This window comes from Sprattus sprattus (genome assembly GCF_963457725.1).
Source record: "Sprattus sprattus genome assembly, chromosome: 2".
Lineage (NCBI taxonomy): Eukaryota > Metazoa > Chordata > Actinopteri > Clupeiformes > Clupeidae > Sprattus > Sprattus sprattus.
In genome coordinates, this window is record NC_137921.1 from 6,923,860 (window position 1) to 6,933,859 (window position 10,000).

At 47.4% G+C, this 10,000-nt stretch overlaps 1 protein-coding gene across 1 annotated transcript in view; it reads right to left on the reverse strand.

Moving 5' to 3' along the window:
- The window catches only part of arhgap4b (Rho GTPase activating protein 4b), a 40,029-nt gene that overhangs the window by 10,327 nt on the left and 19,702 nt on the right, over positions 1 to 10,000 (reverse strand). The window contains exons 8-13 of the mRNA XM_080831912.1: positions 8,486 to 8,707; positions 6,167 to 6,268; positions 5,664 to 5,849; positions 5,185 to 5,269; positions 4,787 to 4,814; positions 3,980 to 4,076 (exon numbers count right to left, since the gene is read on the reverse strand). Coding sequence (XP_080688038.1) covers positions 3,980 to 4,076; positions 4,787 to 4,814; positions 5,185 to 5,269; positions 5,664 to 5,849; positions 6,167 to 6,268; positions 8,486 to 8,707 — 720 coding nt within the window. The remainder of the gene's footprint in view (positions 1 to 3,979; positions 4,077 to 4,786; positions 4,815 to 5,184; positions 5,270 to 5,663; positions 5,850 to 6,166; positions 6,269 to 8,485; positions 8,708 to 10,000) is intronic.

Here is a 10,000-nt window from a genome sequence, read left to right on the forward strand (position 1 = left end):
GGTGGCGCAGGCAAAACACACACGACATGAGAACACAAGAACACAGGAAGGGGCTGTACCTGAGTCCTAGACATCTTCCTCCTTCTCCTGCAATCATGGCAAGCCCAGGAGAGGGGCAGAGGAGGGGGGGGGGAGAGAGCAAGAGAGAATGATAGGGAGAATCAGAGAGGGGAGTAGGTGACAGGCAGCCAGAGACAGAGAGAGAGAGGCAGGTAGTAGATAGCCATGGAGTGGGATGTGATGAATAGAGAGGTGAGGAGAGAAGGAACATAAGACACCCAGAGGGGAGGAGAAGAGGTTAGAATGACAGGCCAGATAGACAGCTAGCCAGTGTAACAGGTTAGAAAGACAGTTAGAATAATTGCACAAGCTACCTCTGTTTTAGTTTCTTTTTTATTACTTTTATTTTGATATCAGGTGCACACTGGTATTTGGGTCTCTGGTAGCCCCCCCCTGTCTCCCCCTGTTTTGTTGCTCTCTCCCCCCTTCCTCTTTCCTGTTTTACATATGCTGGAATGAGGTAGGAGGTGGAGTCAGAATGGGAAATTGAAATCTGCTAAATATTATCTTTAAAATTGCCATCTTTGTTATCATATATAATCTTAGCACTGGTTATCATTATATATATTGTATATCTTAACAATTTATTGGCAGTGACCTTTTGACATATTGTTTTTATTGTTTTCCTTTTTGCAACATGTGGGGGCTAGCTTGCAGTATAAGAAGAGAGCAAGCTGACTAAGCTATGTTCTGTTGGTGTGCTACCATTTTGATTTATCTTTCTTTATGTATACATTACATGTCTGTCTGTATTTGGCCTGTTTTGCATATGCTGGAATGAGCTTGCAGTATAAGAAGATAGCAAGCTGACTAAGCTATGTTCTGTTGGCGTGCTTTGCAGAATAAAGATCCTTCCTGCAACAGTTGTCCCCGTACTGAATTACACAACACAGAGATTCACACCGGTTACACCAGCCAGCCAACTCCTGCTTTAACATCAGCAGACAGATTAACCAACATCAGCACCACGGCAGCCACTTTTAGGCAGACAGCAGAAAAACCAGAGTAAACAGCATCCCGAATAAAACCACACACCCAACCAACAAACCAATGCTATATTAAAACTAACAGGACTTTTTCTTATGGTTATTTCCTCAAACTCATGTCATGTTCCGACTTGAACCCATTAAGCTGATGCTGATTTCATATTCATCTCTGTGCTGAGCACTGACAGAACATCTTTATTTTAATGTGAATTTTTCAGGCGCGTGGTATGGTTACACTGAAAGAATCCCCCTTTTATCCGATTTCCTTAATTAATTTAACCCATTTCTTCATCTCCATTCCACACAGATGGGCCTCTGTTTCTCTAGCTGATTCCTCCATCTCCATCCTTTGTTTAACACCGACAGGATCCTCTTTTTCTCAGACTGATGTCTTCATATTCATGCTATTCTCACAGAACCCTATTTTTCCTCCAGTGCTGATTTAGTTAGCTCCATGCTGTATTTTTTATAGCGACGAGACCCCTTTTCTTCTGACTCTGATTTCTCTAGTCTCATGTTGCGGCCCATGTGTTTTTCTTCTGACGCTGATTATTTTTCGCTGTCTGGCCGAGAGTTCACACACACACACACACACACACACACACACACACACACACACACACACACTACACACACACACACACACACACACACACACGCGGCTCTCACAGCTGAATCAATGCGTCCTTGTTCCCGCGCGTCATCTATGTTAGCGCCTCTCCTCAGCGCTGCCATGCTAATGGCGTGGCGAGAGTGCCGCCCTCATGGATCTTGCTGTCCATTCAAGATAAAGCGCGAGACCCCGGCCGCCTCTAATGCAGTCCTTGACTGACAGCTACAGCAAACAGTGTGCAATTAGGGAGCAGTAGAGGGATGAAGGGAGAGAGAAAGAGAGAGAGAAATAAAGAGAGGGCAGTGCCAGAGATAAGTGAACAAAGTGAAAATAAGGCAGAAGGAAAGACAAAACCAACTGTGATGGAGAGAGACAGCGTGTGTGTGTGTGTGTGTGTGTGTGTGTGTGTGTGTGTGTGTGAGAGAGAGAGAGACAGCGTGTGTGTGTGTGTGTGTGTGAGAGAGAGAGACAGCGTGTGTGTGTGTGTGTGTGTGTGTGTGTGTGTGTGTGAGAGAGAGAGAGAGACAGCGTGTGTGTGTGTGTGTGTGTGAGAGAGAGAGACAGCGTGTGTGTGTGTGTGTGTGTGTGTGTGTGTGTGTGTGTGTGTGTGTGTGTGTGTGTGTGAGAGAGAGAGAGACAGCGTGTGTGTGTGTGTGTGAGAGAGAGAGAGACAGCGTGTGTGTGTGTGTGTGTGTGTGTGTGTGTGTGTGTGTGTGTGTGTGTGTGTGAGAGAGAGAGAGACAGCGTGTGAGTGTGTGTGTGTGTGAGAGAGAGAGACAGTGTGTGTGTGTGTGTGTGTGTGTGTGTGTGTGTGTGTGTGTGTGTGTGAGAGAGAGAGACAGCGTGTGAGTGTGTGTGAGAGAGAGAGAGGCAGAGCAGGAGTGAGGCGGTGTGGTGCAAATAATGCGTTGGCACGCAAGGTTTGCAGATACAAAGGACAGGGACAGATGGTGGAGCTGATGTAGTACCCAGCCGGGATTTGTCACAGGGTCCCTTTTTTGGCAGCGCACAGAGTAAGAGAGAGCAGGACACTTTGTCACTAAGCACAGGACAGAGAGACACAGAGAGAGAGGTTTCAGTGCAGGGGGGACACTGTGTACGTGACTAGGATTTGAAGAGATTTAGAGCGTCACAGCGCAGGTGTGTGTGTGTGCGTGTGTGTGTGTGCGTGTCGTTTGAAGTCTCAGAATCTAGATCATGACATCTCTGATTAAGAAAGACACAAGATGTGGCCAACAGTGGGGAATTGGCCTGAAAAGCCAATGGAGTAGCGGGAGGAAGTTACAACAGGGTTTTTCGTGAAGAGAGCCCGCCAGAGGCAAGGGGAAGAAGCAGAGATAGTACAGATTTCAGTCAAGCGGTTGGAGGGTGGCGTGCACAAAAACCACAACACTGGGCACTGCACAAGAGAACAAACAATAACAACAACAACAAATCTGCACAATGACAGGTGGTCAGCACAGGAAACATGTCACCATGACAACATGTCACCATGACACACACACAGAAATGAAATCATGCTTAAAAAAAAAGTAGGCAAAAAAAAGCGGGGGGGGGGGGGGGGGGGGGGGGGCGGTGCGGGGTTATTAGTATAAAAACGGTGGTCTGTGGTTACTACATCACACAAGCACATTGACACAACACCACTGTGGACGGCGTGATTAGAAACCCTACAACAGCAGTGGTCTGTGGTAACTGCACACAAGCAGAAGCGGCGCTAACCAAGAATAATCATTGGCACTAGCACTGTGTTAATGAGACTACAAGCACCAGAAGGACTAGCGCAACAGAGCAGGACCGTAGCATCAAGGCCGATTTATGGTCAGAGGCGTAAGCGTAAGTGCAAGCGCAAGAGGCCCTGCAAGCCCCTTGTGCGACCCTTGCGTGACTTTTCACGTCTTGCGTGCGTCGGGCGATTTTTCTACACTTTTTTACGCAAGCCTATTTGACGCAAGCCTATTGTTCTGGTGGTGGATTGCTTGGCAACACCCCCAACGCAACGCGTAAGCACGTAGTAATTTATGCTCCTTAAAGGCCGAGATATACTCAGTTAAGGGAGCATGAATTGCTACGTGCTTACGCTTACGCCTCTGACCATAAATCGGCCATAACTGAGTATATCTCGGCCTTTAGGAGCAGCATTAGCACCAGCAGGACTAGCGCAACAGAGCAGGACCGGAGCATTAGCAGTAGCAGCATTAGCAGTAGCATTAGCGGTAGCAGCGGGAGCAGGAGCAGGAGCAGGAGCGGAGCAGCAGCAGGAGCGGAGCAGCAGCAGGAGCGGGAGCAGGGCACAGTGGGAGGGGCTGCGTGGCTGTACCTGGATGAAGGAAATCATGTCTCCACAGAAGAGTTTGTGGTTGTACTGGGAGCAGGGCCTGGCCTTCCGCGCACGCACTGCCCTACCAGACGGCATTCTGGGAAACATACACCAGCAGTGCACTGTGACATTCCAGCACGGGGGGTGGGTGGGGGGGGGAACTCATGCAGACACCTCTCATGCAAAACCAAATATGTGCTATGATGCAACTCCCAAACGTCATACACATACACATACACATACACATACACATATACATACAAATACAAACTCAGAAACACAGGCTGGCATTATACACTCATGCTTACTGTAAGTAAATAGGCTTTGTTCACACACAGCGTTATATAAGCCGCCTACAAGCCCTTGTTCTGTTTTATTTAAAACTGAGTTGATTCCTCATGTTGTAGTAAAGCATGAACCCACATCATGTACTGAAATCTCTCTGTCTGTGTGTCAGGGGCTGTCTGTCTTGTGCTCTCTTAGACTAGTGGAGAGACCACTACGCGCAGGCACGCACACACACACACACACACATAGGCACAGGTCAACACAGCCACGCACACACACACACTCACACTCACATGCTGGCACAGGTCCACACAGGCACACGCACACACACACACACACACTCGCTGACACAGGTCAACACAGGCACGCGCACACACACACACACACACACACACATGACAAATTTGACCATATGTGTAGCTGGACCAGTGCCATATTCTGACAGTTTCTGGGATTCCAATGCGAGAGAAAGGCAACAGAGGAGACAGGAAAGAGAAACAGATGGAGAGGTGTGGGTACCTTGAGGGGTCGCTGTCAACGGCCTCCGCTGGAGGGAAGTAAAAAAAAAAGAAAGAAAGGGTTGGAAAGGAAAGAAAAGAAACACCTTTGAGCAACACTTCTTTGTCTGACTGGCATGCCTCTTGCTCATTATACAGTACCCTGCAGGACTGAAGAGAAAACTCATACAATTGTGTGTGTGTGTGTGTGTGTGTGTGTCTGTGTGTGTGTGTGTGTGTCTGTGTGTGTGTCTGTGTGTGTGTGTGTGTGTGTGTGTGTGTGTGTGTGTGTGTGTGTGTGTCTGTGTGCAGGTGGCGGAGTGGGTCTGTGTGTTATTACTCAGCCACCAACTCATACAATGGATGCCATGTGAGGCAGCGCAATGCTAGGTGCAGGGTGGCCGCCGCCTTTCATGTTACCTTTCTGAATGGCCTCCTTCAGCAGGTCGTGTTTCACTTGGAGTTTGGAGATCAGACAGCTACCACCCAGATGCTCCTTGACTTTCTGTGGGGGGGGGGATATCATTTAGCTCATTGAATGCCTTTTGACTGAACTTCATTAGTGCAAAACACTTGCTATGATGTGACATTATCACACACAGACTAACTGATGAGAATATTATATTTATATATATTTACAATGTGATGGGGATATTATATTTATATATACTTATAGTGTGGGGCTGAGTAAATGGACTTAAATGGATATTTGCACACTGGTTCCACTTCCTTACAGATCAATAACGCACTGAACATTTCAACCAATCAGAGTGTTCCTTACTGTGAAGTGGCAGGTTTAACCTCTTGCCATGCTTTCCACTTCCTCATCAGCAACGTTAATGTCTGCACTTCATTACCACTGTACAATGCACTGCACATCCAATCAGATCAATCCTTACTGTGAAGTAGTAGGTCTCTGTCTCCTGCTGATTGGAGCGGCGCTTGGCCAGACTGAGTTTGGTCCCGCCACTGTCGCCGGTGGTATCCAGAGAGACCGTAGTAGAGATATCGGGAGCCGGGTTGCAGTCATCATCACAGATGCTATCCAGCAAGGCCGTGTGTGTAGCCTTCAGGGTTTTACTAATCTGATAGGTGAAGGGAGGCCGAAACAAACAAGAGGAAGAGATTAGATAATGGAAGACTGAGGACATTCATGACTGTTGCCCAGGGTGATTATTGATTGCTGATTGTCACTGAATTCTGGGAAATGTAGTTTTATGAACATGCCTGATTGGTGGTTATGGAATAATATATCCTTTAAAAGTGTACATTAGTGTTAGTGCAGAAATGGATCTTAAAGCTATGCAATGGTACCGTCTTGTAGCAGTTTGTGATGTGTGTGTGGTGGAAAAAAACAAAATTTGGTGAAGCCTCTGTGTTGACGGAGACCAATGTGCCCTACCTCTTCTGTTTCCAAGGTAACGGCAGCGAGCCTTGATTGAAGCTGCTGGAATCTGGTCTCCAGCTCGTACCTCACCTGGCACTCGGCACTCACCTCACACACCTGAGACACAAGAGAGAGAGAAGCACTGGAGTAAAAGAATACCACACACACACTGCCAGGCTCCGCCATGCCATCACCCCTCATCCAGGAGCCCCTGGAGGACCTCAGCAGCAGCAGGTATCCCATCATCCTCTGCTCTAACGCCTCCTGGATCATTTCATTTCGTAATCATCATTTGCCTCTTGACGCCCTTTTGTGAGTTAACTTGGGGGTGTTCAGATAAAGTGTTGGCCACAGCATTCATGGAGGATGAAAGAAGCAGAGAGGAGGAGAGGAGGTTGAAGGAAGAAGAGGAGAGGAGGATGAAGGAAGCAGAGGAGAGGAGAGGAGGTTGAAGGAAGAAGAGGAGAGGAGGATGAAGGAAGCAGAGGAGAGGAGAGGAGGTTGAAGGAAGAAGAGGAGAGGAGGATGAAGGAAGCAGAGGAGAGGAGAGGAGGTTGAAGGAAGAAGAGGAGAGGAGGATGAAGGAAGCAGATGACAGGAAGAGGAAGTATCTTCAGATGAGGCAGAGCAGGAAGAGATGGAGAATGTGTAGCGCAAGAGCATCGCTGGGGTTTCTGCACTCCTGAACTCACAGGATGGAGGTGAACAGGAAACATTACGTAAGGAAATACTGGCGTGACAGCAGCTAAAGTTTTATGGTAATTACCTTGAAGCTGGAGAAAAAGGAGGATGGGGAACCCGAGAGAGAAGAGTATTGACAATGTACATTTCTCTCTCTCTCTCTCTCTCTCTCTCTCTCTCTTGCTCTCTTTGTCTCCCACTCACTGTCTCTCAGTCCTTCTCTCTCTCTCTCTCTCTTGTCTTTTGTATTTCCCACGCACTGCCTCTCAATCTTTCTCTATCTCTCTCTCTCTCTCTCTCTCTTGCTCTCTTTGTCTCCCACTCACTGTCTCTCAGTCCTTCTCTCTCTCTCTTTCTCTCTCGTCCTTTATATTTCCCACGCTCTGTCTCTCTATAGCTCCCTCTCTCCTTCCGTCTGAGTCAATCTGAGTGTATAGGCTCAGCCCAAGAGCAGCTGCCCCTGATATGAATCTCTGCAGAGTCTCACACTAATGGGACACATTGCTGATAAACTTCCTACTCAGTGGTAGTTTGCTGTCATTGGAGGAAATCCATTAACAGCTGTATCGTTGTCATGAGTGTCACCCTGCTGGCTTAGCAAGCATTCAAATATCAGCTGAGTCAGACATGGGTCTCTGTCCAGCAGTGGTTGTCCATCCTACCAATCTGCACCCCACCCCTCTTGACGCTTTTCATCTACATTTAGTAATTTAGCAGAAGCTTTTGTCCAAATCGACATACGTACAAGGGAGAGAACAGTCAAGCTAAGAGCGATTAAAACCTGGTCTAACAATAAATACTGCTTTACATAAGAAATAGAAAAAACGACATAGAAAAGAAAAAAAAAGTGCAGGAATGTAAGTTTCACCTTTCCCAGCTCTCCCTGTCTCACTGAGTCACTCGGCAGTGGCACTCTGGATTAGCTGAACCCTTCTGATTAAGCTCATGAAGGGCATTATAATTACATCATTCAGGGGTGCTCTCGGAGCAGGGGTAGACAGCAGATATGCAGCATTGAGAGTCCCTGTAGTGGAGCTGTCACTGATATACTTCCTACCCAATTGGTGGCTCGGTGTCTTTGGCAAAAAAATATTTTTGTAAATTCTAGTTGACAAGTGCCGAAGTGTCGTGTGGAAATAACGCCCTAACAGTGCTGCCCAATAAGATGCCTGCATATACATTAAGTCATTGAACAGACAGCTTTATCCAAACAGCTATAAAGTATTGTAAAGACATCCATCTTCATCAGTATGGGCGCACCCTGGGAATCGAACCTTGGTGTTGTTAGCACTGTGTTCTACCAGTAGAGCCATAGAAACACCACACCCCATAATCTAATAAGTACTGCCGCCCAATATGATATAGAGTATCTAATAAGTCTAGTATGCTGCCCAATATGATATACAGTATCTAATAAGTCTAGTATGCTGCCCAATATGATACACAGTATCTAATAAGTCTAGTATGCTGCCCAATATAGTACACAGTATCTAATAAGTCTAGTATGCTGCCCAATAAGGTACCCAGAGTCCCATGTGTCTTATGTGCTACATAGTAAGATACCCAGTGTGTAAATAGTCTAGGGCACTGCCCAAAAACATGCCCAGAGTCTAATAAGGGTAACTAGGCTGAGAGTGCGGTGTTGGGTCTGACCTGGTCCCCTTCGTGCGGCTGGTACTGGAAGCGGAAGGGCAGGCAGAAGGCGGTGTTGTGGGCCTGCAGCAGGGCGTCCCGGTCGTGCCCCTGGTCCAGTCCGCTCACGGCGCTGTCCAGCTGCTGGAGCCCGTTCTTCAGGTTCTGCTGCATGCGGTTCCGGTGGGACACGAACCCCCGCATGACCCGTGTCAGCGTCAGGTGGTATCCCAGGTCTGTGCACTGAAACCCCCCCGCCAAAAAATTACCATTTTAGAGATACACTTTAATTTTGCAATGAGTGTTTAAAGTCAAAACCATACCACTGCATACGGGTTTCCTAGTGTTTTAATTGGATGATCACAACAACTTGTCCACTGCTGATTAAAGTTCTCCCGATAAAAACGTCTTGTTCAATACCAGTGGGAAGGTGCCCAAACAATGTTGCTCATAGACGTTGCCCAGCAACACTGTTCGAAAAGGTTGCCCTGGTTACCATCTCAATCCTGCTCCTGGGGCACTCCCACTCTACGTGCTGCCCCTCTGTCCCTGACTGAACCCATCAGCAGCACTCTAGACGAGTTGAGCACACCTGATGGAGCTAATTCTCTCTGATTTCAGCTCGGGTAGATGGAAGGTCTTCAACCCAGGGGTGTACTCCAGAACCAGGACTGAGAACCTCACTATGGATCAGAGCTGCGGTTCTCAACAGAACTCCTGCCCCTCCAGCTGCCCTGCCTGCCTGCCTTCACTGCCTTCCATATGTCCCTGCTCTGCTCTGCTCTGCATGCCTTCACTGCCTTCCATAAGTCCCTGTTCTGCTCTGCCTGCCTGACTTCACTGCCTTCCATATGTCCCTGCTCTGCTCTGCTCTGCATGCCTGACTGAACTCATCACTGACATTCCTAATGCACTGAACACACCTGATTTAGCTCATCACGAGCATCTTAATGAGACTGACTTCAAACAGCTGGGCTCAGAGCAGGGCTAGATGGAAGACATGTGATGCAGATGGGGGCCTCAAGAGTACCACTGAGGACCCTTAGATGAGGCTGACTGTCGCCCATCTGGATGGCTGGTATGGTACAGATAGAGGTATGGTGGCTAGGTAGCGCCCCCTATGGGTAGTTACTCAATGCTACTGGTGAAAGGGAGGAGGATGGGGAGGAGGTGGGATACTGAGAAACACCGGACCATGTGACCTGACAGGGGCGATGAGGCAGGTTTAAATCTCCTAGGATGCTGGAGGGTGTGAATGACAGCTGTCAATCATCCCACTGGTCTCCTCCTGAACTTTGTTTATACAATATCGTTTAGCTCATTGAATGCCTTTTGATTGAACTTCATTAGTGCAAAACACTTGCTATGATGTGACATTATCAGACACAGACTAACTGATGAGAATATTATATTAATATATATGTATAATGTAATGGGGATATTATATTTATATATATTTATAATGTGATGGTGGATATTATATCTATATATTTATAATGTAGGGCTGATTAAATGGACTTGTCGAGAGTAGTATAA